This window comes from Martes martes (assembly GCF_963455335.1).
Source record: "Martes martes genome assembly, chromosome: 4".
NCBI classification, from domain to species: Eukaryota; Metazoa; Chordata; class Mammalia; order Carnivora; family Mustelidae; genus Martes; species Martes martes.
The window spans coordinates 92,282,852-92,298,880 of record NC_137891.1 but is presented as its reverse complement, the minus strand read 5'-3'; the positions used below and the strand labels follow the sequence as shown (position 1 = coordinate 92,298,880).

At 34.6% G+C, this 16,029-nt stretch overlaps 1 protein-coding gene across 1 annotated transcript in view; it reads left to right on the top strand.

Moving 5' to 3' along the window:
• MAN1A2 (mannosidase alpha class 1A member 2) overlaps positions 1 to 16,029 on the top strand; it is a 188,526-nt gene that overhangs the window by 93,036 nt on the left and 79,461 nt on the right. The window contains exon 6 of the mRNA XM_080801162.1: positions 5,658 to 5,752. Within this exon, the coding sequence (XP_080657288.1) occupies positions 5,658 to 5,752 (95 nt within the window). The remainder of the gene's footprint in view (positions 1 to 5,657; positions 5,753 to 16,029) is intronic.

The window sequence follows — 16,029 nt, the reverse complement described above, 5'->3', positions numbered from 1 at the left end:
TCAGCGGATGAATGGATAAAGAAGAAGTGGTATATATACACAATGGAATACTATGCAGCCATCAAAAGACATGAAATCTTGCCATTTGCGACAACGTGGATGGAACTAGAGGGTATCATGCTTAGCGAAATAAGTCAATCGGAGAAAGACAACTATCATATGATCTCTTTGATATGAGGAAGTGGAGATGCAGTGTGGGGGGGTTGGGGGGAGGTAGGAAAAGGAAAAATGAAAAGATGGGATTGGGAGGGAGACAAACCATAAAAGACTCAATCTCAAAAAACAGACTGAGGGTTGCTGGGGGGAGGGGGTACGGGAGAGGGTGGTGGGGAAATGGACATTGGGGAGGGTATGTGCTATGATGAGTGCTGTGAAATGTGTAAACCTGGCGATTCACAGACCTGCACCCCTGGGGATAAAAATACATTATATGTTTATTAAAATAAAAAAAATTTATTGATAAATATAAAAAAAAAGAGTCTCATATGGTTTGTCTCCCTGTTTGATTTTATCTTGTTTTATTTTTTCATGTCTTCCCTTACGATCCTCTGTTTTGTTTCTTAAATTCCACTAGAGTGAGATCATGTGATAATTGTCTTATCTCTGATTGACTTAATTTCGCTTAGTATAATACTCTCTCATTCTATCCACATCACTGCAAATGGCAAGATTCCCCTTTTTGATGGCTGCGTAATATTCCACATCCCTCCCTCTCTCTTTCTCTCTCTCTCTCTCACACACACACACACACACACACACACACACTCCATATCTTCTTTATCCGTTCATCTGTTGAGGGACATTTGGGCTCTTTCCATAGTTTGTTATTGTGGACATTGTTGCTATAAACATTGGGGTGCAGGTGCCCCATCAGATCACTGCATTTGTATCTTTGGGGTAAATACCCAGTACTGCAATTGCTGAGTTGTAGGGTAGGTCTATTTTCAACTTCTTGAGGAACTTTTGTGCTGTTTTCCAGAGTGGCTGCTCCAGCCTGCATTCCCCCCAACAGTGTAGGTGGGTTCCCCTTTCTCTACATCCTCACCAACACCTGTCGTTCCCTGACTGGTTGATTTTAGCCATTCTGACTGGTGTGAGGTGGTATCTCACTGTGGTTTTGGTTGCATTTCCCTGATGCTGAGTGAAGTTGAGCATCTTTTCCTGTGTCTGTTGGTCATTTGGGTATCTTTGGAGAAATGTCTCTTCATGTCTTCTGCCCATTTCTTGATTGGATTATTCTTTGGGTGTTGAGTTTGATAAATTCTTCATAGATTTTGGATACTAGCCCTTTATCTGATATGTCATTTGCAAATACCTCCTCCTATTCTGTTGGTTGTCTTTTGGTTTTGTTGACTGTTACTTTGTTGGCACCCATGGATTCTAGTATTACTTCCCTCCTCAAGAATCTACAGTGGCTCTCTGTGTTTTCGTTTATGTTACTTTAAGTTTCATTTTAAAGCTCTTTGTAATTTTGCCACATTGTATCTGTTTAACCCCGTTTCTTCTGATTCTTCCACACCTAGGAATAGTTCTTCCAGTATTAATTCTTCTAAACCTAGAACTAGTTTTAGTTCCATTGCCTACCATTTTTTTCTGGTAAAAATAACTGGGAGATTTTACATAATGTACATTGAACACGTAAAAGTTTTTTCTGTGAATAAGTGAAATGTTGTAGAGTCTTAATACAATCGAGCCTCTTAAACATGAATAATTGAGTTGCTCTCATTATCTTATCCATTAGGAATTATAGTAAAATTGGCAGAATCTGTTTTACCTAGCCGTTTATTACAGGGTAATGATAGTTAACTGAATCTTGGGGCGGGCCATGACATGAAACACTTTTTTCTTATATACCTTAGAACCATACAGTCAGGAGAAATGCCCAAGCATGCCATATCTTGTATCTCATCCATTGCCTTTATTGCCTGCATGGTCTCTATGAAGATGGGGACCAGTCACGAGAACTTCAGTTAGAGCAACCACAGAAGAGTCAGATGCCTTCACCACGATGCTTGCAAGGCCACTGCCTCAGATCGCTTACTTCTTCCTTCCAAATGCTGCATATTTAAGTATGCTCGGCAGTGGCTTTGAGATATGTTGAACTGTAGGTGGAGTGGACTCAGGGAAATGTTATGTAGTTTTCCATCCTCTGCAGTGTTTGAAGGTGTGCTTGAAAGGAGATTTGAATGAGTGTTGAGTTATCTACTGCATTTATAATAAAAGAAATGAAAATAAAAATGACACCAGAGTCTCCTTTTTCAACCACAGATTTTCCTTGATTCACAACAGGGTTACATCCTGATAAACCCATTGAAAGTTGGAAATATTGTAAATTGAAAATGCACTTAATACACTTAATCTACTGAGCAGTATAGCTTAGCCTAGTCTACCTGAAATGTGATCAGAATACTTCCATTAGCCTACGGTTGTGCAAAATCATAACACAAAGCCTACTTTATAATAAAGTGCTGAATATCTGCTGTCGTTTATTGACTCCTATACTGAAAGTGAAAGACAGAATGGCTGTCTGGTGCAGAATGGTTGGAAGTACATTGGTTGTTTACTTTCATGATCCCATGGCTGACTGGGACCTGTGGTTCACTGCCTATGCCCAGTATCATGAGGGAGTATCCACCACATTTCTCTAGCCTGGGGAAAGATAAAAATTTATAGTTGGTTTCTACTGAATGCATATCACTTTCACACCATTGTAAAGCCGAAAAATTGTAATGTGTCCATCATTTGGTTGGGCCATTGTAAATTGGGGACTGTATGAGATGGGCGGCAGTTAAAATTGCTAACTTTTGTGTTAACAAGAACACAGGGAAATGGCTACTCATACTTCCAGGTAAGAATATAAATTAGTAAAACGCATGGAAGGCAAATTGGCACTAACTGTCAAAATTACAAATGAATACACCCATTGATACTTCATTTCCCATTTTGGAATTTATCTTATATAGTCACATAGTTTGGAGACATATATCTGTCACATAGGGGACTGACTAAAAAATTCCAGTATATCCATACAAGGAGAAATTCTGCAGCTACTAAAGAAAAGGTTGTTACTTTAGTGGACAGATTTGGAAAGATCTCCAAGGTACCATGAAGTGAAAGAAGCAAGTTCAGAATAGAGCACGTACTATTCCATGTTTGAGAAAGTCAAAGACAAAAACTCTGTGTGTGTGTGTGTGTGTGTGTGTGTGCGTGTGTGTGTGTGTGTAAACTGTAACAGGATTTCCACTTATGGGAGGGTCAGAAAATGAGGATTTGATGTGACAAGGCTAGGAGCCATGCACATTGTGGAACTGATTTAGCACAAAATATTTACTAGATATTTAAGAACCTGAAGCTGTTTGTATTGTCGAAGGAACTGTGTGGTTGAGAAATAGGACTGGAAAAGAGACTTATTTTCTTACCTCGATGCATTTTGGATTTTGCATGCCAAAAAATAATGTGTTTTAAATTAGCTGTTGCTTTTGCCTTCAAAATATGTTTCTGAAAATAGGTTATGTAGGGCAATGATTTATTTAACATTGAAGAGTTTGTATATTTGTGAAGAAATTAAGACAAGTACACTATATAAGGAAATTGTTCTCGGTGATATTAATATTAGGGTTTGGAGGTGTTGTGTATTATAACTGGTTACTATATATGCTATCTGTTACTAATAGTGCAAAGAAGGTGAAAATTAGAAACTGTCTTTGGGAAATTTACTCCTAGAAGTGACATGAGGATGCTTTCTACTTAGAAAATGTTTATGTTTGTAAGTCATTTTACCATTTTGACTATCATATATATATATATATGTATATATATGTGTGTATATATATGTTTTATATATATAAGTTTTTATATGTAGAAAAGGTGTAATATAAAATATGTGTAATATAAAATATGTAATATAAAAATATGTGATTAATAAATCTGTGTTATTAATATTAGGTAAGACCTTAGTCCTTTCATCTTGATGGTAAACATAAGCAGTACTGTTCACTATATAATGTAACTTGACTTTTGTAGCATATAAATGTTAATATAAAGAGAACAGTTTATATTTGCTTTCCTGAATTAATGAGATGAATATGAGAAAATTATTAAAACTTTAACCTTAAATTGTTACATTTTTCATTGAGACTTTTGTGTCAAAATAGGTATTCAAGGAAATGGTAAATTGTTGATGTATGAGAATATCTAATTAAAAGTTGTGCAAAGAGGTTTTGCCTTATTTAAGGAACCTTGCAAAACATCTTAAGGTCATATTTCTTTGTCAGCTTGCACATATTTCTAATACCTTCAACCCCCAGTAATGTTGGGGTGCTTTGTTCAATGTAACCTCAGTGTAGAACTTTGATCCATTCCAGACCATCAACTACTTACTTATTTGAAGGATCTAATATATTATCAAAAACATTTGACTGCAGTGAAGAGATGGGAGCTTAAGTATCTGATCAGTTTGGAATCAACTGGAGAAAAGATAGGCTTGAAACATATAGAAGAACATACTCCTTTTCCTAATTGGATATTACGACCCAGTCTCAGTTTGGAGCCTCTATGTCAAAGGTCTCCAAAGTAATCTCTGTGGGTATTTCAAGAATATTAGAAATTTTACGATATATATTTTGGTGGTAGTACATGATTTTAAAAGTTTGGAAATCACTGATATTAAGGCAATTTATTGTTTTGGTACCCAGAATAACAGTAATTAGGACTGAGGGGTGAAGCATTTATTACTCTTCAAGTAAATTTGGAATTCGAACTGAAACCTTTTCTTTTTTTTTTTTTTTTTTAAAGATTTTATTTATTTATTTAACAGAGAGAGATCGAGATCACAAGTAGGTAGAGAGGCAGACAGAGAGGAGGAAGCAGGCTCCCTGCTGAGCGGAGAGCCCGATGTGGGGCTCCATCCCAGAACCCTGGGATCATGACCTGAGCCGAAGGCAGAGACTTTAACCCACTGAGCCACCCAGGTGCCCCGAAACCATTTCTTTTTAATAATGTGGACAAACCTTGACAGAAAATGTTGAGACAACATGCTTTTAGTAATTCAAGAACATTTATCCAAATTGGTTACATCTTTTTGTTTTAATATTTGTACTAAGCTTAAATACCATTGTATGGATATTTTATAACCTGACATTTTCTCTAAGACTTTTGCCATCTGAAAATACAGGTAATATTAACACCAAAACCATATCCTTCCCTTTCAGTAATTATAATTTCAGGATATTACACACTGGTAGTTTTCCTCAGTATCTAGTTTACAAACATCTTCTTTGATTGCTCTATGCTCCATGGTATGAAAGAGATGCCATTATTCCCCCTTGGACTTCTTCCCTATAGTATGCAACCTGTGAGAGATCAGCAGATGATAATGGCTATAATTTATGAATGGGTGGCTCTAATTTTTTTTAAAAGATTTTATTTATTTATTTGACAGAGATCACAAGTAGGCAGAGAGGCAGGCAGAGAAAGATTGGGGGTGGGTGGGGGAAGCAGGCTCCCTGCCGAGCAGAGAGCCTGATGTGGGGCTCGATCCCAGGACCCTGGGATCATGACCCGAGCCGAAGGCAGAGGCTTTAACCCGCTGAGCCACCCAGGTGCCCCAGCTCTAATTTTTTTTTTTAATAAAGAATGTTTTTATGTTTTCATCTCAGATATTCAAGATTAAAGCAGTTCAACTGGCTGAGAAACTCCTTCCTGCCTTCAACACGCCTACTGGGATTCCTTGGGCAATGGTGAATCTGAAAAGGTAAATTTTTTATTCCTGTTCTGAAAGAATTAGATTAACTTAATGTTAGAAATTTCTAACAATCTTTTGCCACCGTACTTTCTAAGACTTAAGTTGTTTTCCTCTCTCTATATATGCAGAAATATTTTTCTTTAAAGCATCCTTTTATTTTTTTCTTTTGAGTGCTTTACTTTTTCACAGTTCACTTGCCATAACTCTATTCCAGTTTCTCCAAGGCTATTTCTTTTCCTCACCTGTTTGTTTCTTTAATTTGCTTATTCATTTCCATTTCGTGCTATAATGGATTCAGAATGCTTTCCCTCTCTAATTTTTTGTACACTATCTGTTGATCTTCTTCTAAGTCAAATGGAACACAAATATACGTTAAATTCAGGGCTTCCTATTGCTGAATGATAAAGACAGACATAATTCATGATGTTGACTATACGTTCCCTATTATGGTATTTGTACTATTGAAGTTCAAAGTGAACTCAGCATTCTTTGCACTTTGTTTCATTCTGATAGAAAACACTGTTTTCACTTAGATGAAAAAATTTTTAGGTTAACTTTATAAATCATGCAAAGGTATACAATTAATATTTAAAAAATTGAATAATGTCAACATATTTAACTTGCATTGAAATAATTTATGCCGACAGAAATTTTTGCGACTTTGGTTTTTCTCCAAATGAAATTTATTATTGCTCTTAATGTTAGAGCTTGGGAATTACATGAAAATTTGACTCTTGTTCTCCTTGCCCGCAGGCCCTTTAGAATGAAAGTTAGGAGAATTTATTTTTCTGGAGTTGTGATTCTGTGACAGCCTTATCTGAAAAACTGATCTATTCTAGTCATTTCTTTGTAATGGAGAGTTATAGAGTTTAGATTTCCACTGAGAAATTAGTATTTAATACTGAACATTAAATTTAACTTTACTCTTCTTCAGTTTCATGCACTATAATATAAATTACCTCCTTGCAAGGGGAATAAGTTGGCTGGAATTCCAGAGCAACCTGCCCAAAAGGAAATGGCCAAATGATGTAAATGCACCTGTTCTCATTCTTAGTTTTATGACAGATCTTCTGATGTTTCCTTCAGTACCATTGCCGGAATCCTATAACTTTCTTACATAAGAAATTTAATTTAGGGGCATCTGGGTGGCTCAGTGGGTTAAAGCCTCTGCCTTTGGCTCAGGTCAGGATCCCAGAGTCCTGGGATCTAGCCCTGCTGAGCAGGGAGCCTGCTTCTCTTCCTCTCTCTCTGCCTGCCTCTCTGCCTACTTGTGATCTCTGTCTTTCAAATAAATAAATAAAATAAAATAAAAAAAGAAATTTAATTTAAAATTTAATTCTGAGATGAAAAAAGGATGCAGGACTACTTCTTTTTGCCTCTGTGGAAGAAAAAAAATCTAGCTTACATCACAAAACTTCAAACCCAGATTGAGATGAAAGTAGAAAGGTATTCAACAGTCATGTCTTGAACATTTTTATACATTTAATTTTCATTTAGCTTCTTCATATGTATTCATACAAATACATATCTTATTTTCTAGATCATAAATGTAATTATTTACCTGTTTTTTCAGAGTTTTTTTCTTTCTCTTTTGTTGAGGTCTGCCGATGTCTTACACATAGACTTTCCTCCTCTCTTGCTGCCTGAAAGCCAACCCATGTTAACAACCAGGCATATTTATCTTCTATAATATGATACAGCATACAAAACACAAGCATGTTCTGGTGAAGCTTTTAAAATTCTGAATGGGTTTTTTGGATGCTTGTTTTTGTGCCTCTTATTTTTCTTAAGTTATTTCTCATTAGTATTTTTTGGAAGTACTCTTCCAGATCATCTGATACAGATCTGAATCAGTCTTTGCAATGACTACATAGTGAAACATACTGTAATACATTGGTTATAATGCTATGTGTAGTTTATACCATAATTTATTCCATCATTTCCATATCAGTGATGTTTGTTTGTTATTTTGCTACCATAAACATTGTTACAATAGTATCCTATTAAATATGTCCTTGTATTAATGGGGATTTTTCTCTAAAAATGATTCTCAAGAATATGATTGCTGGATCAGAGACTGTGTGTGTCTTTTTATTCTCAAGTGTGGGATTGCTGGATCAAAAGGTATATGCATTTTATGTTTAATAGTATTCCCAAAATGTCCAAAAAGACTTTAGTTCATCATATTTCTACCTACAATGTGTAAGATACCTAAATGTCTGTAGGTGTTTAAGTTCTTTTTAATTTTTAATAGATTGATAACTCTGAAGTGTTACTCATTGTTATCTTCATTTATATTTTCTGGTTAGTGAATTTGAACATCCTTTTCATAAATATATTGGACATTTAAATTTACTTTTTTGCTTTATTTATAATTTTTTATTCATAAGTTTTAAATTTTTATATATTCAAATAAATCTTTTATAACTTTCGGGTTTATAATTTTTGTTAAAAAGATTGTCTCCATCTGTATTTTATAAGTCTTCTGGATTTCCGTTAAAGGTTTTTATAATATGCTTTTTACAGAAAATTTCATCAAGTATGGTGTTAGCTGTGGATGTTTCATTAGTTGCCTTTGCCAGGTTCAGGATGTTCGGCTCTCTCCCTGTTTCACTTAAGTTTTTGTCATGAATGGGTATTGAATGTTGCCACATACTCTTTTTCTTCATCTGTAGAGATGATAACATTTTTCACCTTTGTTCTGTTAATGTGGTAAATTACTTGTTAGATTTTCAAATGTTAAACCAACTTTGAATTCCTGGGATAATCCTTGGCCATAAAGTATTACCCTCTTTATATTTAGCCATATTTGGTATTAGAGTTATCTGTCTTCATAAAATGAAGTGGAAAATAATCTTCCTTTATTTTCTGAAAGCATTCGTGTTGTATTAGTGTTACTTCTTAAATGTTTGATAGATTTACCTAAGCAATTACCTGGGCTGAAAATTGGCTTTGTGGGAAGGTTTTTAATAGCAAATTCAACTTTCATATATGATATATATGTATATATGGGTATTCAAATTTTATTTACATTTTGTATCAATTTTAGTTGATAGTATTCTTAAGGAATTTCTCCATTTCATGGAAGTTATAAAACTTCTCGGTGTGCAATTATACATATTACTTTCTTATGCCTCTCATTTTCTAGGCTTTGTAGTGCTAATCCCTCTTTCATTCCTGATACTGGTAATTTGTTTTCTCTTTTTATCAATCTAGGTAGGCATTTATTAATTTTGTTAATCTTTCCAAAGAACTAATGTTTGTCTTTAGCTACATTTAGTAACATTAACTCTGTTAGTTTTCTGTTTCATTATTTTTACTTTTTCCTTCCTTTTCCTTACTTAGAGTTACTTAGCTCTTTTTAAAAAGCTTTTTACATTGGAACTCTAGGTCTTTGATTTTTATATTTTTCTTTTTTTCCCTAATAAGCTTTTTTTCCTATAAGAATTTTGCTTATTTGTTTATCTGTTGTTTTCTTTTCCTATAAGAATTTTAAAACTGTAAATTTCCCTCTAATGACTGCTTTGGCTGCATCCCAGATATTTTAATATTTTTTTTCATTATTACTCAGTTAAAAAATTTTATAATTTTCCTTAGGATATCTTCTATGAAAATCACATATTTTTTTTTTAAAGATTATTTATTTATTTATTTGACAGAGAGATTACAAGTAGGCAGAGAGAGAGACAGGAGGAAGCAGGCTCCCTGCCGAGCAGAGAGCCCGATGCGGGGCTGGATCCCAGGACTCTGGGATCATGACCTGAACCGAAGGCAGAGGCTTTAACCCACTGAGCCACCCAGGCGCCCCGAAAATCACATATTACTAATTGAGTTGTTTAGTTTACCAAATTTTAGAAACAGGAAGATAGCTTAGCTATCTTTTTTTTTTTTTTTTTAAGATTTTATTTATTTGAGAGAGAGTATGTATGCGTGTGTATAAGGGCAGGGGCAGAAGGAATGTGGAGAAGCATACTCCCTGCTGAGTGGGGAGCCCAACATGGGGGTCATTCCCAGGACCCTGAGATCCTGACCTGAGCTAAAGGCAGGTGCTTAACCAACTGAGCCACCCAGGTGTTCCTTAGATATCTTATTGTTTTGATTTCTAATTTAATTTAATGGTGATCATAAAGGATACTCTGTATAATTTAAATCAATTTAAACCTCTTGTGCTTGTTTGTGGCTCAGCTTGTGGTCTTTTTTGGCAAATACACTTGAATCTGTATTTTGCAGTTGGTGGGGTAATGTTTTATAAATATTAGGTTAAGCTAGTTGATGATGGTATTTAGCTATCTGTCTTTCCTGATTTTTAATTACTTTAATTAACTTAATGAAGTTAATGATATACTTTTTTATGAGTTGCTGAGATGAAGTATTAAACTATTTCCAATTGTGATTGTGGAGTTATCTACTTTACTCTTTATTTCTGTCAGATTTTTGCTTCCTGTATTTTGAGGCTTTACTTTTTGGTACTTACATGGTTATGATACATCTTTCTGATGACTTCATCCTTTTATCATTATGATGTGCCCCTCTTCATCTCTGGTAATATTTTTACTTGGGAGTTTGTTTGATCAGATGCTAATATAGCTACTCCTCCATTCTTATGGTTACTACTTTTTTGGTGTATCCTTTCAATTTTCAACCTAACTGTATCATAGTTTTAGTCCTTTTGGAGACAGCATGAGTTGGATTTTGCCAGTATGAAAATACTAGACCATTAACATGTAGATTGATGCAATCTGATTTAAATTCTGTTTTCCCTTCCCTTCTTCTGTCCTAATTTTTGAATTGGTAAATGTTTTAGAATTCTCTTTTGGTTTATTTATTAGTGTTTTTATTTAAGACATTTTTGGAGTGGTTGCTATAGAAATCACACCGTACATAATTAATTTTCCATTTAACAGTTAATATTGTACTACTTATGTGCAGTAATATTTCAGCTATATCTGTCCATTTTTATCTTCTCTCCCATCCTTTATATGCCATAGTTGTGAAGTGAATTGCATTTAATACACTCTAAATCTCAAAATACATTGTTAAAATATTAGTTTAAATAGATCTATTTACTGGGGCACCTGGGTGGCTCAGTGGGTTAAAACCCCTGCCTTCGGCTCAGGTCATGATCCCAGCGTCCTAGGATTGAGCCCCGTCCTGGGATTGAGCCCCGCATTGGGCTCTCTGCTCAGCAGGGAGCCTGCTTCCTCCCTTCTCTCTCTGCCTGCCTCTCTGCCTACTTGTGATCTGTCTGTCGAATAAAAAATAAAATCTTTAAAATAAATAAATAAATAAATAAATAAATAAATAGATCTATTTACTTTATATGGTGGGTATTAGCCAGTGCTCTTCGTTTCTCTTTGTAGATCTGACCTTTAATCTGGTACCACTTCATTTCAGCCTAAAGAACTTTAGTTAGCATTTTTTTGTAGTGCTCATCTATAGGAGTGATTCTCACTGTATTCTTTGAGAAGTTTTTACTTTGCATTTATTCTCAAAGAATTTTTTTTTTTTTTTTAGTGAATGTTAAACTTTTGATTGGCGAATTTTTCTTTCTACACTTTAAAAACGTTGTTTTTCTCTCATCTGTTTTCCATTGTTTCTGATAAGTCAGAATTTAAATGATTTTTGTCCTCTGTGTGTGTGTATGCATATCGTCTTTTTTTTCCCTTCTGAATACTTTTAAGGTTTTTTTTTTTCTTTATTCTTGGTTTTCAGCGTTTTGACTAAAATATGCCTCTTAGTGTTTCCTCAAAAAGGAAAGTTCCTTTTTGTTGTTGTTTCTTCTGTGTCCTCCTAAGGCTTTGCTGACGAGCATGTTGAATCTGAATGTTTGGGTATTTCATTACATACAATGGTAAAATTTTGGCCATTAATTCTTCAAATGTTTTTCCTGCCCTATTTTTTATCTCCTTCTGAATTTCATTTACTTGTATTTCAGAATTTGTATTTCTGTCTCACAGGTACCTGAAGCCTTTGTTTATATTTTTCAGTCTTTTTTTTTTTTTTTCTGTTTTCTTCAGACTGAGTAATTTCCATTAATCTATCTTCATATTCACTGACTCTTACGTTGCTCTAATCTGCTCTTAAGCCCATCTAGCAGAATCTTTAGAATTTTGATCTGATGCTCTCTCATTCTGAGATAGAAATTTTGTCTTTTCATTCATTGTGAACACATCTTCTCTATTTCATGAAGTTTAATTAGAATATCTGGCTTAAAGTCTTAGTATTTCTAATACCTGGGTGATCTTGGAATTGGTCTTGGTTGGTTATCTTTTCACTTGAGGCTAGGTAACATTTTGATTAATCCTGGATATTCTGAAAGTTCTGTTGTGGAAATTCTGGATTCTGTTATAATTTTCGCAGGGGTTGTGTGTGTTTGTGCGTGTGTGTGTGTGTGAGAGAGAGATATTGAGATTAAGTAGTCGTTTTACTTCTTAGTTGGATTCAAACGTCAAACAGTGTCTCAATTCATTTCATTTCTTTATCTTTAACTGGTTTGCTTTGAGTCTGTTTGCAAGCATTAAGGATTCACTTGGCAGCCAGAGACAAAGACTTCATATTACAGAACTAGAGGCTTCCTTTCTCTTGCTCTCTCTCTTCCTCAGGATTTTTTCTTCCTTCTTTTTTTAGTAGCTGTAATTGCTGCAAAGACTTCTGTCTGATTCTTTAAGACACCAATTTTCTATCAGATTTTCACTCTTCTGCCTATATGGGCTTTAGACTTTGGGATAAGAGCTATGAGAAAATGTGAAACTTAATCTCATGCTAGCCTGTATTTGCTAGTTTCCACTGTCCTTGGAATCTGACCACTTTTGTTTATTCTTCAGGGACTTTAGGCCGTTGTCATTTTGTATTTTGTTCAGAGGTTATAACTTTTTTCTGCAGGAGAGACTAGTTCAGTCATTAGATTTCAGGGGTCACAATGAGAGCAGAAATTAGAAAAATTTTGTTAGGTTTATGCATAGATTCTTTGTTATTAAAAGTGCTGTAGGGGCATCTGGGTGGCTCAGTCAGTGAAGTGTCCAGCTCTTGATTTCAGCTCAGGTCATGATCTAATGGTCCTGAGAGCAAACTCCATGTGAGGCTCCATTCTCAGAGTGGAGTCTGGTTGAGATTCTCTCTTTCCCTCTGTCCCTCCCCCCTGCTTGTTCTTGCTCTTTCTCTCTCTCAAATAAAATCTTTTAAAAAATGCTATAAAATGGTATTTATAAATTTTCATTCTCTACTGCTAGAATATAGAATATAGTTGTTTTGTAAACTTGTTCTGAATTCAGGGGTGCCTGGGTGGCTCAGTGGGTTAAAGCCTCTGCCTTCGGCTCTGGTCATGATCCCGGATCCTGGGGTCAAGCCCCACATCGGGTGGGGTGGGGGGGGGGTCTCTGCTCAGCAGGGAGCCTGCTCCCGCCCCCACCCTCATCTGCCTCTCTGCCTGCTTGTGATCCCTGTCCATCAAATAAATAAATAAAATCTTAAACTTATTCTGAATTCAGCAATCTTGCTGAATTTGAATTCTTTCCTTATTATCAGTAATTTATTTGAGATTATTTTTTATTTTTTTCATATAAAATCATCTGATCTGTGAATAAGGATGGTTTTAGTTTTATCCATTCTGCCCCCCACCCCCTTATCGTACTGGCTGGAACTTACAGCACAGTATTGAAAAGAAGTGGTGACCAAAGATAGTCTTGTCTTAGTGGAAAGTGAGTTTTTATGATTAAATATGATGTTACTTATAAGACATTTCTATATGTCTAATATTTTAAGAGGTCTGTTTTAAAATTTTATATTGTTGAACTTCTTTCCAAGCAATTTTTCTGTAGTTATTGAAATGTTTTTAAGAATTTTGTTCCTAGATCTTTTTATTGCAGGCATTTACATTATTTGTTTTCCAATGAGAAGCCATTATTGTATTCAAGGAATAAATTCAGTTTGACCATGTTATACTATTCTTTTTATATATTGCTGGATTTTGTTTGCTGATTTTTTTGGGGGATCATTGTATCTTTTTCATACATGAGATTTGTATGAACTTTTTAATACTCTTGCTAGGACTTTTTCAACTTCTTTAAACCTTTAAACTTCTTTAAACTTTAAACCTTTAAACCTCTAGCTAGGTTGTTCTCCTTTAAGAAAACATGTTGGATAGTGATTCTTCTTTTTCTCTTGAAGAGTTTTTAAAGGTTTTTTTTTTTTTTTTTTTTTCTTCCCCCGCCCTGAGATGCTTGATAGATGCTTCTGGTAGTTACTTGGGTCTACAATTTCATTTTGAATAAGTATTTATACTTTTAATTTAATATCTTTTATCACTTAACACTTGTTATGTTAGATAATTTGTTTTCTGTTTAAGTAAATTTTAATAATTTATGCATTTCTAGGGCTCTGTTCATCAGGCACAATAAAAATGTCCTTGTGTCACTTGTTTACTCTCTGTTTTATCTGTTATGTATCTTTTTATACTGGTATCATATATTCAGTAAAGGATAGCATTTAAATTTTTAAATTTTTGCTGAACACTCCTAAGCAACATACTATAGACATTTTGGGTGAATAACACACATTTTTAACTTTTTTTTTTTTAGTAGGAAGCACAAAAAATTATTTAGCACCAGCTACATTTATAAACATGATCTTATTTAATTCTAACAATATCCATTATCCATCCAATATCCGTATGAAATAGATATGAAGGAAATGTTATCTTTGTTTTATAGATAAGGAAATTGAACATCAAAAGGTCATACCTGGGTCTGTCTCCTGACAATGGATCAGTCTGCTTCTATCATTTGAGTTTTTATTTATTAAATTCCAGTTAGTTAGCATGCAGTGTAATATTAGTTTCATGTGTACCATATAGTGATTTCATAGAACATCATCTGGTATTCATCACAACACATCCTTAATTCCTGTCACCTATTTTAACCCATCCCCCTACTCACCTCCCCTCTGGTAACCATCAGTTTGTTGTTTCTGTAGTTGAGAGTCTGTTTCTTGGTTTTCCTCTCTCTCTTTTTTCCCCCTTTTGCTTGTTGGTTTTGTTTCTTAGATTCCACATATTAATAAAATCGCATCGTATTTGGTTTTCTCTGACTTATTTTGCTGAGCATAATGCTCTCTGGTTCCATCCATGTTGTGTGAATGGCAAGATTTCATTCTTTTTTTTACAGCTGAGTAATATTCCATTGTGTGTGTGTGGTGGTGGGGGGGAGCTGTTTCCATAAAATGACTATTGTAGATAATGCTGCTCTAAACAGTAGTAATTAGTAATTTTGATTTAGTAATTTGAATTAGTAATTTTGTGCTTTTTGGGTAAATACCCAGTAGTGCAATTGCTAGATCATAAGATAGTTCTGTTTTTAACTTTTTGAGGAATTTCCATACTGTTTTCTAGAGTGGCTGCACCAGTTTGCATTCCCATCAATAGTATATGAGGGTTTCCCCTTTCTCTACATCCTCGTCTACACCTTTTGTTTCTTGTGGTGTTTATTTTAGCCATTCTGACAGGTGTGAGGTAACATCTCATTTTAGTTTTGATTTGCATTTCCCTGATGCTAATTGATGTTGAGCATCTTTTCATCTGTATGTCTTCTTTGGAAAAATGTCTATTCATGTCTAATGCCCATTTTTAATTGGATTGTTCATTTTTTGGATGTCAAATTTTAGAAGTTCTTTATATATTGGATGCTAAACCTTTATCACATGTCATTTGCAAATACCTTTTCCCATCCCTTAGGTTGCTTTTTATTTTTGTTGATTATTTCCTTTGCTGTGCAGAAACTTTTTATCTTGATGATGTGCCAGTAGTTTAATTTTGCTTTTTCCCTTGACTTGGGAGATGTATCTAGAAAGAAGTTGTGTCAAAGAAGTTACTGCCTGTGCTCTCTTCTAGGATTTTTATGATTTCAGGTCTCACATTTAGGTCTTTAACCCATTTTGAGCACAGATTGCATGGAGCACTGGGTGTTATACATAAACAATGAGATCAAAACTACATCAAAACTAATTAAAAACTAATGATGTACTGTATGGTGACTAACATAATAAAAAAATGAATTCAATTTTGTATATGGTATAAGAAAGTGGTCCTTTTTCTTTCTTTTGCATGAGCTGTCCAGTTTCCCCAACACCATTTATTGAAGAGACTGTCTTTTTTCCATTGGATATTCTTTTCTTCTTTGTGGAAGATTAATTGACCATATAGTTGTGGCTACATTTCTGGGTCTTCTTTTCTGTTCTGTTGATCTGTGTGTCTGTTTTTATGCCAGTACCATACTGTTTTGATTACTACAGCT